The sequence below is a fragment of the Humulus lupulus genome, chromosome 1 (assembly GCF_963169125.1).
Source record: "Humulus lupulus chromosome 1, drHumLupu1.1, whole genome shotgun sequence".
NCBI lineage: Eukaryota > Viridiplantae > Streptophyta > Magnoliopsida > Rosales > Cannabaceae > Humulus > Humulus lupulus.
Genome location: NC_084793.1, coordinates 21,052,841 through 21,070,094, shown reverse-complemented (window position 1 = coordinate 21,070,094; position 17,254 = coordinate 21,052,841). Strand labels below are relative to the sequence as shown.

At 36.7% G+C, this 17,254-nt stretch overlaps 1 protein-coding gene across 1 annotated transcript; it reads left to right on the top strand.

Annotated features, from left to right (window-relative positions):
- The first annotated feature begins 1,488 nt into the window (after positions 1–1,488).
- Positions 1,489–2,412, top strand: LOC133788680 (peptidyl-prolyl cis-trans isomerase). Its single transcript, XM_062226232.1, has one exon. It carries the CDS (start codon positions 1,585–1,587, stop codon positions 2,101–2,103), a length of 519 nt encoding a protein of 172 aa, XP_062082216.1. The 5' UTR covers positions 1,489–1,584; the 3' UTR covers positions 2,104–2,412.
- Positions 2,413–17,254: the final 14,842 nt, after the last annotated feature.

Sequence of the window (17,254 nt, the reverse complement as noted above, 5' to 3'; positions counted from 1 at the left end):
TTAAGAATCCAAATCTCATCATTAAATTTAAAAAAGTAGTTTCAAAATAATTAATTATCTTTTGTAATTTTACATTTACAAAACTTTGTTAGGATTGCACTTGACGTTTTATAAGTTGATGATTTTTGCATAATTATGCTCAAGATGTGGATGGAAATAGTATGGATACTGTTCTCAATTCTTTGTGGATGTAAGCATTAGAAAGAGAAAGAAAGTGGAAAAAAAAGACTTTTTTCTATACAAGTGTTTTTGAGTATAGAATAAGTACTTTATTTATTTTTATGGAGAAAGAGTTTACCAAGGGCAATCTTGTAGGACTTAATTAAACATTTCTAATTTGTTTCCCACTCAATGCTATGATTGAATATGCATTACAGATAGAAAGAGTTTCCACCTTGTATTATGAGCATTGTACTTTATTATTCTTATTAATGAGTATTTGTTCATTTGTCAAAAAAATAATAAGGCTATGATTTGTGAGAGGGACAAAGAGATAGAAAAAAAAGAAGAAGAATACAAGGACTCGATATATTTAAAAAATATATATATATAATGAAGAAATACCCTATGTTATAATATATGGTTTGGCAAATTTCTCTTGTTCTCTAGAAAGGTAAGAATTGAAGTTTGTGACGTCTTCAATCTATCCATTTTATGATATCCCCTTCTAATCATTTCCATCCATTTTATAAATTTCTGATAATAGCTTTTGTTTTTAGTGTAGGGAGTACATATATCTCAGTCAACTTTTTTAATTTATTAATATCTAATTTTCTTTTTCTTATTATCTTATTATCTTGTTCTATTTTTAACATTGTTAATCACCAACATCTATTTTCAAAAATAAAAAACAATACTATTATTAACTTTATATATATATACAAGTTCTTTTTAAAATAATTAATTAAAAAAAAATCCTTTTGAAAGAATTGTCCGGTTCTTATGTACCATGAAATGGGCATTTGATATATTTTTATTAGATTTTTCATATTTAGTATGTTTGATATTTTGTAAAAAAAAAAACCGTGATCCGAAATTCCAGATCTTTATAGAGTTTTCTTCTTAAATTTTTATTCTGAGCAATTATTCAAAAAAAAAAATATTCTGAGCAAAGTAGCCGTTAGATCTGACCAGTGGAGTCCACTTTAAGCAATCAAATATCCAAAAAGAGAGAGCGACATGTTGGTGACAGAAGACTGCATCCTTATGCAATTATTACCCAAATGCCCCAATGAGAACCCGATCACTATTTATAAAACGGCGTAGTTTTATCTCAAATTGAACCAAAAAGCTCTTATCCAATCAAACAGCGACAAAAGCATATACCCATCTTTACCCCTCGGATCCTAAAACCTAACCCTAGTAAACAATCCAAACCCAACCACGGTTAAACCAATCGGCCTAAGATCCCTCCACGTGTCTGATTTAAACGGTTGAAAATCAAACCCCCATAGATATTCGCAGCGGTGACCGCTATATAAGTCTTCGTCCACGCACCCTAGGCCATTACCCTAGCAACTCTGATCTTCTTAGATCTTCACTGAAAAAAGTATCTTTTGAAGTATAGCAAAATCTTCTCTTTCAATGGCAAACCCTAAGGTGTTTTTCGATATGGCGATCGGCGGCGCACCAGCCGGAAGGATCGTCATGGAGCTCTACGCCGATTGCGTTCCCCGCACCGCTGAGAACTTCCGTGCTCTGTGTACCGGTGAGAAGGGGATCGGAAAGAGTGGAAAGCCCTTGCACTTCAAGGGATCCTCCTTCCACCGTGTGATCCCTGATTTTATGTGCCAGGGAGGTGATTTCACCGCCGGAAACGGTACCGGAGGTGAGTCGATCTACGGCTCCAAGTTCGCCGACGAGAACTTCGTCAAGAAGCACACCGGTCCCGGCATTCTATCCATGGCTAATGCTGGCCCTAACACCAACGGATCTCAGTTCTTCATCTGTACATCCAAGACTGAGTGGCTCGATGGGAAGCACGTCGTTTTTGGCCGTGTCGTTGAGGGTATGAACGTGGTGAAGGACGTGGAGAAGGTTGGCTCCAGCAGTGGTAGGACCTCTAAGCCAGTGACGATCGCTGACTGTGGCCAGCTCTCTTAGATTTCTCGGCCGTGGCGGTCTAAACAAAGTCTATTGTGGGTCGGTCTCTTCCGCAAATAGTTTAATTTCAATTTAGTAATGGTCTTTCTTTTTTATCTCCCTATCTTGTTTTAGGCTTATGGGATGTGACTATGGCTATATGGTGGTAACGGGTTCTCTTACTGAGACCACATGGATACTGCTTTTTTTTTTTTACTCTTTTTTTCGTTTCTTGCTCTCCATGTTATCTGGGTCTGGTGGTTCTGAGACTTCTATTACCTGTTGAAATGAGCTATCTTAAATAAGAAAGAAAATAGGTCCTTTCTGTTATATATTTTGCTCTGTTCTGTGACTGTTGAGGTATTATGATTCGTGATTCAAAATGGGTTCAATTTAGATTTTTTGTGATTTCAAACTGAGCTATTAAGAAAATTTAGTACTCAACTTTGATCAAGTTCAGCCTTGCTAGGCTAAAGTGGGATACCGTTTTTAGTTTTGCTATAGGCGATTAGTTCTTTTTGGAAATGGTGTTGTGGTTAATTAGTTTGAAGCTGTTGTGCAAAAGAGTAATTTTGAGTAATATTTATTTTACAAGGCTCCATCTTTGTTGGTGGTACAATTCATAGCCAATGTGATTAGAACAATTCATAGCCAATGTGATTAGAGATGTGGCGAGCCACCATCGCTGGGGGGTACCATGCTCCATGTGCTATGATGGGACCTCTAGTGTCAGTGATGTGCGTCATGGATTGTTATGTGTGGTTATAGAGTTTAATCTTTTCTATGTCGTGATTTTTATGGGGACTTAAATTTTACAATGCCTTTGGTCTGTCTTTAAACGGCTGCGAGTCCAAATTACCTTTTTTTTTCTATTTCAGACTCGTGTGCCTTCGTTTAAAGACTAAAAGTATAGTAGTTTTCATATGTTATGGGAAGAGTATAGTATATTAATCAAAAGGTATTGTGTTGGGCATTTGTAGTTGTGGATAGTTTATTTTTATTTTAAATATTATGTATAGCATAATTTTTTTTAGGAAACCAACTTGGAGTAATGATGCTCCTACGAGTGGAGCTTTGCCGTATTCGTTTTTGGGTTATACTTTATTTTTGGTTGTTTTTGTGGCCACTTGAAGAATTTAGTGGCCAGAATTAAAGATTTCTCCATTGTGTGTGCTAATAATGATTGGATTAAAAACGAAAAGAACTAAATTCCCACTCTAGTTTATTAAGTCGTGGAATATGGAATAAAGCCTTACTTATTGGCCTTAATTGTTTGATAGGATTGATTCTAGGAATTTAAATTTGACTTGACTCCATTTTGGTCTTATGGTGTGGCGTACACAATTTATATTCCTACAATTGAAGTATCTTGTAGTGTGGCCAAGACCCAATCTTTCCATACCGTTCTTGGCTAGAATACAATACATGATAATTGGGGGAATGAGAGATTTATGATGTGTTTGGAAGATGTACAATATGTGTTCGGATGTCTACCATTAGAAATTTTTCGTCTGTCATAAACTTTATTTAAAGTCATTAAGCATGCCAAATTAATTTTAAGAACACCACGCACAAATGCATATATTCCTATATTGTCACAAATCTAAGATATTGTGATCTTGTATTAGTCAAGTTAATGTCCACTAATTTTAATATTTCCAACATTAAATTCGATTCATCAACCCACAATTGTTTGTGTTGTGAAAAATAACACGGAACAATTTATAAAGAAATCTTTGCCTACATCCAGTTTAAGCACAAACTCCAGCTCCTTCCATTATGATCAAGAACAATTACAAAGAAATACAGACCCAGATTACACCCTTGCACTCAACTCTCAAGTCTCTCTCTATCTGATTCTCTTTACAACTCTCTGAAACTCTAAAAAGCTTGGACAAATATATATATATATATATATATATACCCAAAAGTTATAGTTTTGTAAAGTGAGTGAAAACAACTCGACAACGAGGTGGTTGACTTCTACACTTGGAAACTTTCCAACGGGTCACTTAAATGACATGGTTGGTTTGAAGAATTAACTCCACAAATTTCCACCTTCATTCTTCAAACTTGACAATGTCCCAACTTAGGTACTCGAGTTTGTATAGCTCATTAGCAACTAGCAACTTTCACCAACATTCAGCAGCTTTAAGCAATAATTAAGCTTGCTGAACTTTAAGCTTGTTGAATGGTAAGACTTTTGTTCCAAGATTTGCAGGATTCTCATCAGTTGAGATATTTTCCAAATCAATAACTCACTGCTTAATCTTTTCTCTAATTCAATATAGCTGAATGTCAATATGCTTACTTTTCTCATTATACACTAGATTTCGACACAAATGAATGGATGACTAGCTGTCTGAAAATACCACCCCTTCTCTGAGTAGTTTCAATTCTTGCAGTAACCCTTGTATCCAAATGATTTCTTTAAAAGACTTTACAGTAGCCATACATTCTGCTTCTGTCGTAGATAAGGCAATCATTTGTTGTAGTTGCGACTTCCAACATACACAATTTTCACTTACAGTAAATACATATGATGTAAGTGATCTCCTTGAGTCTTGATTAGAAGCAAAATCAGAGTCTACATACCATGTAAGTTGAATATCTCCTTGTTTCTCTTATATATGAGACCATAGTTAATGGTCCCTTTCAAATACCTCATTAGCCATTTTACTCTCAACCAGTGTTCTTGTCCTGGATTGGACATATAACGACTTAGTACACTTAAAGAATGAGCAAGATCAGGTCTGGTGCTTACCATAACATACATTAAGCAACCAACAACCATATCATATGGGATCTTGTCCATTTCTTGCTTTTCTTCTTCTTCTTCTTCGGTTTTAGGACATTTTTCTGCTGTCAGATTAAAATGCCCAGCCAACGGTACCACATAGCTTTTGCTTCACTCATATTGAATCTCTTCAAGACTTTTTTGATATAATTAGCTTGACATAACACTAGCTTTCCTTCTGTATGTTTTCTTATTATCTCAATCCAAAGTATTCTTCTAGCAATTCCAAGATCCTTCATTTTGAATTCCTTGTGAAATCTATCCTTGATCCATTTGATTTTAACTTGATCCTTGCTCATTATGAGTATGTCATCAACATATAGAAGAAGAAAAGTCATTGTTGTAGATGCCAACTCTCTGAAATATAAACATGGGTCATAGTTTGATCTTATGAAACCAAGCTCTTGGACAAAGGAGTTGAATCTTTTGTTCAATTGCCTTAGGGATTGCTTAAGTCCATACATGGACCTCCTTAACAAGCATACCAATTCTTGTCCTTGCTTTTCCACCTTGAATCCTAGGGGTTGCTTCATGTAAATTACTTCTTCCAAATATCTATTAAAAAATGTTGTTTTTACATTTAGTTGTTCCATCTCCATGTTGAGTTGAACAACCAATGAAATGAGAAGTTTGATAGTCTTATACTTGACCATGGGAGAAAAAATTTATGTATAATCTACACCTTCTGTAATGCCCCAAATTTCCTAATAAGGTTAAGACATTGATTAGGAGGCCGGGAGGGCTATACTTGATTTATTATGTGATTAAATGATAATATGCATATTTAGGTGTATTAGATATGCATGTGAACCCATTTCTGATTAATTGTGCGATTTTCATATTTTGGCCATTTCGAGCATATTTGGCATATATGTGATATGTGTGTAGTGCATTATTATTATTGGTTATGCTAGGGTTACTCAGCATGAGACGATCCTAGAAGGTAAGCTAGTGGGAAGGTTACAACGGGATTTATTCTTGACTCGGAGTGAGTCAAGGGGTAATTAGCATTACTGGGTTATTGGGTAATGGGAATAAATATTTAATGATAAATTGGGAGTTAGTAAGATCAGGGGGAAATTCTGGAGGTTTTGACTATTTTGCCCCCGAGGACATTTTCGGGACCTCGAGCGTTAAGATTTGTTTGAGGCTACTTAAGCTTGAAGTAACCTTTTAAGAAATAAAAAGAACGTTCTCTCTCCCTCTAAGTTCTACTTTCGTCTCTCGATCGCATTTTCGAAGGAAACTTGAGTTCTAGGACTCAGATTCAGGTGGGGATCGAGGCATAGGGATCCTAGGGAAGATTGGAAGCTTATTAGTCAGAGGATTTAGTTGGGAACAACTCAATCGGAGGTAATTCAAGTTTTAAATTCTAAGTTTTTAAAGTTTTTAAGCTTGAATTGGATTTTGTGTTTTAATGAGGTTTTGGATGATTTGAGACTTGGGTTTTGTTGGCTTTGGATCATGGGGATGTTTGGGAACTTTGATTTTTGAGTTTAGAGATGTTTGGATAGGTTTTGGAAGGTTTTCAAATGGAGAAATTGGGGAAAAATGGATGGTTCGAGGTTGGGCTGGGACCCTGTTCTTGGGCGCCGTGGCCCAGGCTCGATGAAGCAGGTGAAGGTTGCTGAAGGGGTCTGGGGGCCGCGGCCCTTGAATAGTAGCGCCGCAGCGCTTGGTGCTGATGCCTGATGTTGGCACCTCTGTTTTGGCTGGGGGCTGCGGCTCAGTGAGTTGGGGCCGCGACGCTTGAGGGCATTTATGGCCGAAGTGATGTTTTGAGCATGGGAACTCAAACCTTAGGCCTCGTGATCATTCTTACTACCCGGTTTAGTGGGAATTGATGTCCCGGAGGCTAGGTCTTGGTTCCGGGATTGGTTTTAGAACTTGAACTCATTGGATCACTATTTGTGGTTGTGACTAGGTTATCACTAGAGGCTTGGAATCGGGATCGTGCTTGTGGCTCGTTTATTGGTAACCTGTGCTTGGACCAGAGGTAAGAAAACTGCACCCCATGTGTGACATGCATGGTTATTCTTGATGCATGTTGGATGTTTAAATGTGAAGCATGCGATGCACGAGAAACATGTGATTAGGGCATGCCATGAATATTGAATATGAGATTGATCAGAGCTTGAGTCTCTGTGTTTGTGCATGATCATAATTATGCTAGCAACTGTTAAGTAAGCATGCTGAATGCCCTACTTTTGGATATTTGACATATGATATATGCCTGATAGTAATGCTTACTTGTGCGTAGCACTGACTCATTAGTCAGAATTGGCAATGGTGTCAGTATTAACTGTGAAGTTGTGACTCATTAGTCAAGTTCGGCAGTGGTACTGAGCACTGGTCACTTGGTATTGACTCATAAGTCAAGAACAGTCTTAGCGTGTTTAAGGCAAGCTGATAAAAGATTAGATCTAATCGACATCTGCATTGAATTACTCAAATGAGCATTAATGCCGGACCGACCTCAAGTTCAATGAAAACTAAAAGCGCTTGTCTAGTCTAAAGGCTAGTTATTTAGAGCCAGAGCCAGAAAATCTAAGGTAACCTACATGTTACATGGCTAGGAGGGTATGGGACCTCTAGAGTGTGACACATTAGTCACCTAGACAGAGATGGACTCATTAGTCATCTACACAGAGTGAGACTCATTAGTCTTCTATACAGAGTGTGACTCATTAGTCACCTAGACAGAGATAGACTCATTAGTCATCTATATAGAGTGTGACTCATTAGTCACCTATGCAGGGTGTGACTCATTAGTCACCCACTCCGAGATTGACTTACTAGTCATCTATTCAAGAAGCAGGTCCTCAGAGAATGACTCATTAGTCATCTATTCAGATGCAGGACCCCATAATTATTTATTTGTATCTGCTTGCATGTATGATGAAGGCTATTATTGCTAGGAATGCACGTTATGATTTGATGACATGTTATTACTGTTCATGAGCATATTGAGTTTTCTTGCTAGGCTTTGGCTCACGGGTGCTATGTGGTGCAAGTAAAGGAAAAAAAAAAGCTGAACCATCCTTGAGTTGGAGAGCTTAGGTGACGATGGGTACATATGCGGCTGCTCGACCGCCACGGCCGAGGGTTGAAAGAGGAACTAAGGTTAAACCCTGTTTTTTTGCTTAGATCGGCTGGTTGTAAATATTTTCTTGTAATAGACCTTAACATTTTATTTTTTGGGATCCTAATGTATACAGTAAACGTTCTAATGAAACGTTATATCTTAACCAAAAATTTTAATCCCTAAACCGCTAATCATACCTAGTTACACGTTATGTCCAAATGACTTGATTAGCGAGTTTAGCACTGTTTATAATGCGCACCGTAATGGTCCCTGGAGTTAAGGGCGTTACACCTTCTTTCTGGCTAAAACCTTTAGCAACAACTCTGACTTTAAACTTCTTTGGTTCAACATTTGTAATTCCTTCCTTAATCTTGTATATCCACCTGCAATCTATAACCTTTTTATCTGCAGGTTTTGGAACTAAAACCCAAGTCTCATTTTTGTTGAGTGACTCCATTTCTTCTGCCATAGAATGCAGTTCACTCTCTTCAATATTTTGTGCCATTATTAGTGCATATGCAATACAATCAGCTTTTGCAAAATGTGATGGAGGTCTGATTGTTCTCTTTTCCCTATCCCTTGTTAGTTGATAGTCACTTGTGGGATCTTGAATGTCATATATACCTTCAGTTTCAGTTTCATGTATCATCTCTTGACTTGTGCCTTCTATTTCAGTTTCAACCATTGCCTTTTGATCTGTAGTTCCAACTTCAGATTCACGTGTTGCATTTTCAACTTTCGATTTTTCTTCAGGATTTCTTAAAATCACTTCAAACTCAGCTAGTTCTTGGTATTTGTTTCCTGCATCACAAGAACCACTACCTTTCTTTTTCAAGTGAGGATATTCAACTTCATTAAAAATAATATCTCTATATATAATAGTTTTGTATTTTCCATTTTCATTAATACAAATTTATTAACCTTTTACTCCCAAATGATAGCCTAAGAAAGTGCCTTTTATTGATCTAGATTCTAATTTATCCCCTTTTTGGTGTGCATAAGCTGCTCAACCAAAAATTCTCAAATGCTTATTATTAGGTAGTTTTCCATGCCATTTTTCATAAGGTGTTTTGGAATCAATGGACCTATTTGGACTCCTATTGGCCAAAATAACAAGTTTTAAGAAGAGCTTCACCCCAAAAAGGTTTGCTCAAACCAGAACTAAACAACATGCATCTTACTTTGTTTAAAAGTGTTCTATTCATTTGCGCAGTGACACCATTTTGTTGTGGTGTGTGCGTAACTGTTTGGTGTCTAGCTATACCAAATGTATCACACAAAGCATCAAATTCATTATTAATGAATTCTAATCCATTATCAGTCCTTAAAGTTTTCAATTTGAAATTGGTCTGATTTTCAACTAGATTTTTCCAACTTTTAAACTTGTCTATGCATTCATCTTTGGTTTTTAACAAGTAAACCCATACACATCGACTAAAATCATCTACCAAGGATAAGAAATACCTGTAACCACCATGTGTAGCTACTTTACTTGGCCCCCAAAGGTCAATACTCCAATCTTTCATTTGTATTGTGCTTTGCTGGTGTGAATTTGAGCTGGTGTTGTTTCCCCATTATGCATGTTTCACAAAATGGCAATGAACCAAAATTTTCTAACACTCCTTGCTTGCAAAGCTCCCTTAAACCTTGTTCTCCCATATGTCCCAATCGTTTATGCCACACTTCAAACTCAGTTTCTTTTTGCTGAACCACAAATGGCTCTGCCAGATTCACAGTCTCCCCTTTTAGCACATACAACCATTGATCTTTTACTCCTTTCATGACCACCATTGACCCTTTGATAATCTTTAATACACCATCTTGAGTTTGCAGTTGTAGCCTTCATCTTCCAGCACTCTAAGGATATTAGATTCCTTCTTAATTCAGGTATGTGCCTGACATTCTTTAGTATTCTCACTGAACCATCAAATTGCTTTATTGCTACTGAGCCAACACCAAGTATCCAACAAGAAGCATCATTCCCCATTGAAACTGAACCTTGATTAGTTTTCTTATAATCAAAAAATGATTCTTGGTTTGGGCACATATGACATGTACACCCCGAATCAAGAATCCACTCCCTTGTATTTTTAATTTTTGGAATGATGAAAAGTTCTCCATCTGAGGAATTGTCTTCTTCAGCTACTGCATCAACACTTGAATGGTCTTTTGAATGATGTTTCAAAGATTTCTTGAATTCAAAACAAAATCTCTTCAAGTGTCTGTTTTTCCAAAATAATAGCACTTCTGAGTCTCATTTCCATCTCTTCCTCTTGACTTTGAGTGAGATTGAGATCTATAGAATGGCCTAGAAGAACTTCTCCTTGGAGTTCTTCCTCAGGCTAAGTACATTTCATCTTTTTTGAGCTCCTTCTCCAACTGCAACTCAAAATCTTTAGATTTCAAGGTTTCTAGTACATCTTTGAGTTTAATGACATCCCTGTCATATTTGATTGCAGCCTTGACTTCTTGATAAGCTATGGGTAACGATCTAAGAAATATAATGGCTTTACTTTCTGTAACACCCCAAGTTGCTAATAAGGTTTAGGACCTTGATTAGCGTGCCTGGAGGGCAATAAGTGAATTAATATGTTCATATACGAATTTGAATGAATATGTGATTAGAATGCATGTTTAGGTGGTATAAATATGCATGTGGACCCCGTTTGTATGTTAGGGGTAAATTGGTAATTTTAGCCTGTTGAGGGCATAAATGCGATAATTGTATTATGTGATTTGCACCACGTGAGTGTGGTGATATTAATGTGATGCACGTGCTGAGACAGTCCTAGAGAGCTAGTTAGCTTAAAAGTCACAACGTGATTTTATACCCGGCTCGGGAGGAGCCTAGGGGTACTTTGGGAATTTTGTAAGTTGAATCGAGAATTAGTGGTTAATGGTTATTGGAGATTGAGTAACCTGAGTAACCATTAGTAACTGCTGAGAGTAACAAGTTTAGATGAAAGAAGTGGTAGAATTGCAAGAAAGTAGGAATGACAAAAAGGGCCTTGAGGTTTAGTTAGAAGGGGAAATAGATGGAAGGGTAAATTGGTCATTAGGCAAGGGTTAGATAAGGTTCAGCTGGGGGAAAAAGGATTCACGTTTTATACATAGTCATAATTGGGTTTCTGCTGAAATTTGAGGAAAAAGCTAGAAGAAAAGGGAGGAAGAGGAAGGCTGAAGTTGGGAGACCTAGGAGGAGAATCAAGGTGGTTTAAGGCAACTAAGTTGAACATAAGCCAAGATTATTCAGAGGAAAGGATTTGTCTCTGTTTTGTTTAAGTTTCAAGTCTGGTTTTTAGAGAATAAGCATGAAATTGAAAGAGAGTTGTGGCTGGTTTTGTATGGAATTCAGTTGGGATGATCAAAAGGAAGGTGACTTGAAGCTAGGATTGAGGAGAATTCAAGCTGAGTTCTTGTCTGAGGTAAGAGTTTTATCATTTTGAATTTCGTATCTGGTATGGTTTGAGATGTTAGAGGCATGGTTTATATTTTTCAAGCTCTGGTTTAGGTCTTAGAAGTCATGGTTTGAATTTCTGAAATCTGAAACTCAAGTGTGGATTTTGGGTGTGATTGTGTAATTAAGCTTGTTTATGATGTTTATAGGTTGTTAAAGGGTTCATTTGGGGTTTTAAATTGGTTTTGGGGCTTAGGTACTTATTTGGGTTGAATTGGAGTTGTTTTGGCTCGGGAAAAATGCAGGGGAAAACCCAGAAATCTGGGTTCGCGTAGGAGCGTTGCGGCCCTGTTCTTTGGTGCCGCGGTGCAGGCTTGCATCAGGATCAGGGAAAAGCCTCTAGGCGCTGCGGCCCTTGATGGGAGTGCCGCGGCCCTAGGCTATTTTTGGCAGCCAAATATTGCATTTTTAGGGCTTTTGCCTGGGCTCGGGAGATGGTTCCAATACATTGTTTTAGGGAATTAGAGGTCCCAAGAGTACGGGATTGGTTCTGGGAAGTGGTTTTGGGATTGGGTAGTATTAAAAGTGTTTTATATGTGTTGTGACTAGGATTTTGGAGAGGCTCGTGATAGAGGACCGTGCTTGTAACCTTGGTGCATCGGAAAGCTCGAGATACAGGTAAGAAAACTGTAACACCCGTAGAGCAGGGCATGGGCCCATAGTGTTGTTGCAGGGCACGACCCTAGATTGTATTATTGCTAGGATGTAGCTTTAAATGAATTATTATATGTTTGATTGTTGTTTGTGAATGCTATATGTGGTTATAGCAGAATGAACGGCAAAGGAGCCGGGAACGGCAAAGGGCCGAGAATGGCAGTGGGGCCGGGAATATCACTTAGCACATGGAGTGCTTGTGGTTAGGGTGAGACCCCAATGGATACATGGGATATCCTTACGGTATGGACCGAGAACCCACGCTTTGGTAATGCTTCTGGGACGGCATGGCCGTATATTTGTTAAAATCTTTAGGGCTATCTGTTTAATCTATGGATTGCTTAATATGTTGATTATATAATATGCTTATGTTATGCTCTGTATGAGTTTTCTTGCTGGGCTTCAGCTCACGGGTGCTCTGTGTTGCAGGTAAAGGCAAAGAGAAAATCTACCAGCCATGAGTACGGAGAGCGTGGGGGCGGCGCGTACATGTTTGGCCTGCCCGATTGCTTTGGTTGGGGGCAATTTTGAGAAATGGCTGTATTAAACTATGTTTTTGATAATTAGTCATCTGTAAATCTATTTTGAATTGTAAATATTTTACAAACCTCGTTTTGGGATCCCAAATGTTAAACTCTTGGAACTTTTAATGAGATAGAGTACCTTTTAAAAATTACAGCCTTAACTTTTGGTTTAATCACACTTTTTTTCTAAAAACCTCGTTTAGCGAGTTAATTGCACATTTTAAACACACTTAGTAACGAATCTAAGGTAGTAGGGCGTTACACTTTCCTCATCAACCTGATGATCAATGTTAGCTAAACCCATAATAATTTCATTAAATCTATATATATTATCATCTAAAGAAAGAGAGGAATTCATTTTAAAACCATATAATCTAAGATATTTAATTTGCTTGAGATTGAAGGTGTCATGTATAGCTCCTCAAGCTTTTTCCATACTCCTTTTGTTGTCTTCTCATAACCCAATTTTCTTCTAACATTATTGGATAGATGCATTATGATGGTGTAGTAGGCAAGCTCTTCTTTTTCTTCAATCTCATCAACTTTGAATTTTTCAGCAAGGGCTTTTGGATCTTCAAGTACTTTGGCAATCTATTGGTGCATAAGAATGTCTTTGAGACTTTCCCTCCATAATCCAAAGTCTCTAGTACCATCGAACTTCTCAAGTTTGACTTGTGTTGTAGCTGCCATAGTTCTTGAATGCCTTGTGAATCTTGATTACTTCTTGGATTGAACTTAGCTCTGATGTGTTGAGAGATTCAACACCAAGATTCACAGATGCAACAATTCTGGAAAAAATATTCAAGAACTAACACAACATTAATGGTAATCAAAAAATAAAATGAACCAAAACAATAAAAGCATAAAAGAAAAGTAACACAGAACAATTTATATTGGTTCAGCAAAGAAGTCTTTGCCTACATCCAGTCTGAGCACAAACTCGAGCTCTTTCCACTATCATCAATAATAATTACAAAGAAATACAACCAATAACCAAATTGGTCTTCTAGAGCAGTAGATGCATCTTCGCACAGTGACACACTCTCTCAAAACACTCTTACCCAAGACCCAGATTACACCCTTGCACTCAACTCACAAGTCTATCTCTCTCTATGATTTTCTTTACTGTTGCAAAAACATTGAGAGCACACAACAAAATTGGCATTGTGGGCCCATTGTTTTTTGAAACAACAACTGTTGATGCCGTTTTTCGTCAACTTAAATCTGAAGAGCACTAAACAAAGATTAAGAAAATAAGAGAAGAATAGTAGGATTTTTACGTGGTTTAACAGTTAAAATATGCCTAGTCCACGAGTCAATATTATTGATTCGTAATACTCTCTCAAAGCTTTCTCAGAGCAATTCAACAGAGTATTCTCAGTACAATATTGTGCTTGAGTACAAATGAAAAATACCAGGCTATTTATAGACCTGGTTAGGAGAATATCTTCCACTAATTTAGAGAAGTTACAATCAATTATGCAGATTCGAAATAAATGTAAATAAATACATTAAATGTATAATAGCCTATGATAATTGGGATTTAATACCAGATAACAACAAATCCCTGATCTCTTAACAATTTTTGTGTGCAAAACGCGTTGCTGACCTCAAACGCAAGGTTAATGCGCTTTCGAGATCGACCAACACTTCGAGCTCATTATTTTAGTCAGCTGATCGTGAAAATATATACACGCAAGTATACGTGGTTGAATCAAGTAATATATGATAAATAGAGTGTCGATCCCACGATGACTGATTTCCAAATACCACTAATTGTTCTTTAACTTTCTATTTGGTGAATTAAAATTATGATGAAAAGAATAAAATTAAAGTGAATATTCTAACTTATGAACATAATTTAAATAACTAGAAACAAAACAATGAATCAACTAATCAAAAATCTATAATAAAAAAACCTAGGAATTAATTTCATCAACTATTCATTCTATTAATTTTAATAATCAATTCTAAATCTCTTCTTTCTATTCTAATAGCAGGTTAATAATCGATTCCTATTCTTTTTCAAGATATAAAGATCTCAATCTATATGCATGTTTTCTACATTTCTTTGATAAACTTGAACATATAAAATGCATTAAACATAGAAACCTAATTACTACACAAGTCATATAGGTACTTTCGTCCAATATGCAACCTATGTCTATACAATGATAGCATATTCAATTCTCATCTTTCGAATTTTGAATCAAAACCATTAAATCAAGTAAATAGTGATCAAGTATTTACTAGCATTAAACAAACATCATATAGATTAGAATAAAGAAGAAGTATCAATAGAAAATCATAATAAAATTAAATAGAAATCCCAGTGACTATATTAATTCCTAGATAAAAGAAATTAGTTCATAAATAACATGATGAAAATAAACTGCAAATAATTGTTCATAAAATCAAGCTAAAGAATTCAGATGCAAACAAAAAACTAATTACAGCAGCCTCATCTAATCTAGGGTTTTTAAAAACTGAGACTACTCTCCAAAATCACAGAATAATGTTCCTTAAATAATCTCCAATGTTCCCAAGTGAATAGATCATTTTTCCCTTCAAAAAGTGGTTTAAAATCTGAAAAACGCGTATATAGTGCTGTAGTGCTAAAGCCAGAGCCAAAACGCCTAAAATTTTGTTCACTAGCGCTGTAGCGCCCTTTATATAGCGCTGGGGCGCTGCCTTTCAGTTCTTGATAGCACTGGGGCGCTACTTCAAGAATAGAATAGAAATTCGTTTCGAATAGCCTACAACGTCAACTTATCATATTTTGATCATAACTCCTTCGATATAACTCCAAATGGAATTATTCAAAAAGATATGGAAATCTAAGAGAATATCTACAACTTCTATTTCTATAAGTGTTTCCAAAAAGTGAATAAATCATGGTAAAAATGTGGCTTGAAGTCTCAGACTTGCGTTATAGAGCATAAACGACGTGTGTTGAGCATCTTCAATGTAGTATTTTCCACACATAATATCTTGAAACTCAACAATCAACACAAAATCCATCTTATTTAACATATTTAACATGTTTCTTCTCATTTCACTCCATATTATATACTTGACAATTAAAACCTGAAACAAGAAGAAAACAAGCATAAATCTGCGCTAAACAATCCTAAATAACTAAAAACATAACATAAAACAATCTCTAAAACAAACCTAAAATGAACCTAACATCAGCCTCCTCCTTAGCCAGTGATTTCATCAAGCTCAATCTTCAGAGACCACCATCTTCGAGCTTGCAACTAAGGCTTGAATAACACCCATTTGCTTCAGAGAAGATTCGTTCCTTCGAGCTTGATGCTTAAGCTTGAGCCTTTTAAACTTGTGCTCAATTGCCAACAAGAATAAGTCAGGAATCATGCAAATTTGTACAAGTGTCTAACTACTGCTTGTCATTTTCGAGTGTACACTTTACGAGCCTACATTTTGAGGCTCATTTATGACTGTGTCAAGATTTGGGTGTAACATTTTCCCCCTAAAAAATGTGGTTTGAATCCTATGAGAAGGAAACTTTTGAACTCCACTTTCGGGAAACGTGCCACCTACCACACTCGAGTGTGGACACACGTCACTTGGGGATTGCACACCAGGAGTACTCAAGTACTCTCTATTCCTACACACGTCCTTTCCTAGGTCCTTTTTTGCCGCCATTTTCTATAATTAAATATGATCCCGTGGATCCTCTTTTAATCCAAATCAATGGCACAGACTTTCGACCTTTGACATCCCCACTAGGGTGTATATATACCCTCTTCATCCTCATCATTCTCATTTTTACTCCTCAAAAAGCACGAACCAGAGAGAGAAGAAAAAACAAAGGTTTCTTTTGCATGTTCTCTAAGCCCAAAAGACGAAGTACCCTTTCCTTCTTTGGTTCTGTGAGATCGTTTCTACAACTGCTCTTTCAATCAGCAATCTCTTCATATCCACAATCCAATTTGCGTAAGTTCTCTGATCTTCCTATGGTATATATATATATTTTAACGTGTTTCATCTGTTTGTGAGAATAGCTCTCTGGTTTTTTGCCAAATTTTTATGGCTCCTTTCTTGCACTAGGCAAATTTTCTGATTTGGGTAGATTTGAATCACAGTTTAGACCACAAATATTTTTGGGTAGAAACATGTAAAAATGAAGTTTTTCTGGTTATGGGGTATTTTCAGTCATAAGTTTCGTGTATCTTAAGAAATAGGGTTTTGGATTAGGGTTTTAATGCACGAATCCTGAAAACATAGCCTTTTCGCGTAACTGCCAACTTTTTCCTAGGAAATCTAGGATTCTCTTGTTTTAAATTGATAGTATCCATCTCATTCTCGCGTGGGTGCACTCTCGATGCCCAAACTTTACAATAGTTTGGGATTGACATCCGAGTCAATCTCGCCTTTTCGAGCCTTCAGTCTCGATTGAGGCAATCTCGTTATCTCGAGCTCGAATTATCAAAATTTTAATAAATTCTTACTATTTTCTATATGATGGGCCTTCACCTTTTGCTTCCTTGTTAGATGTCGCAGTACTCTGAGAATCATTGGTGGCCCAAGTTTGCTATCCTTTACCACCCATCAACTCCCAGTCCTAAATCTCCTTTTACTCTAAACTAATGATTGATCCGCGAGTACAAAGAGCAGTGTGAGCAAGAAGA

Excerpts from the sequence above, each read along its gene's own strand:
- LOC133788680 (XM_062226232.1), top strand. The coding sequence starts at position 1,585 with ATGGCAAACCCTAAGGTGTTTTTCGATATGGCGATCGGCGGCGCACCA.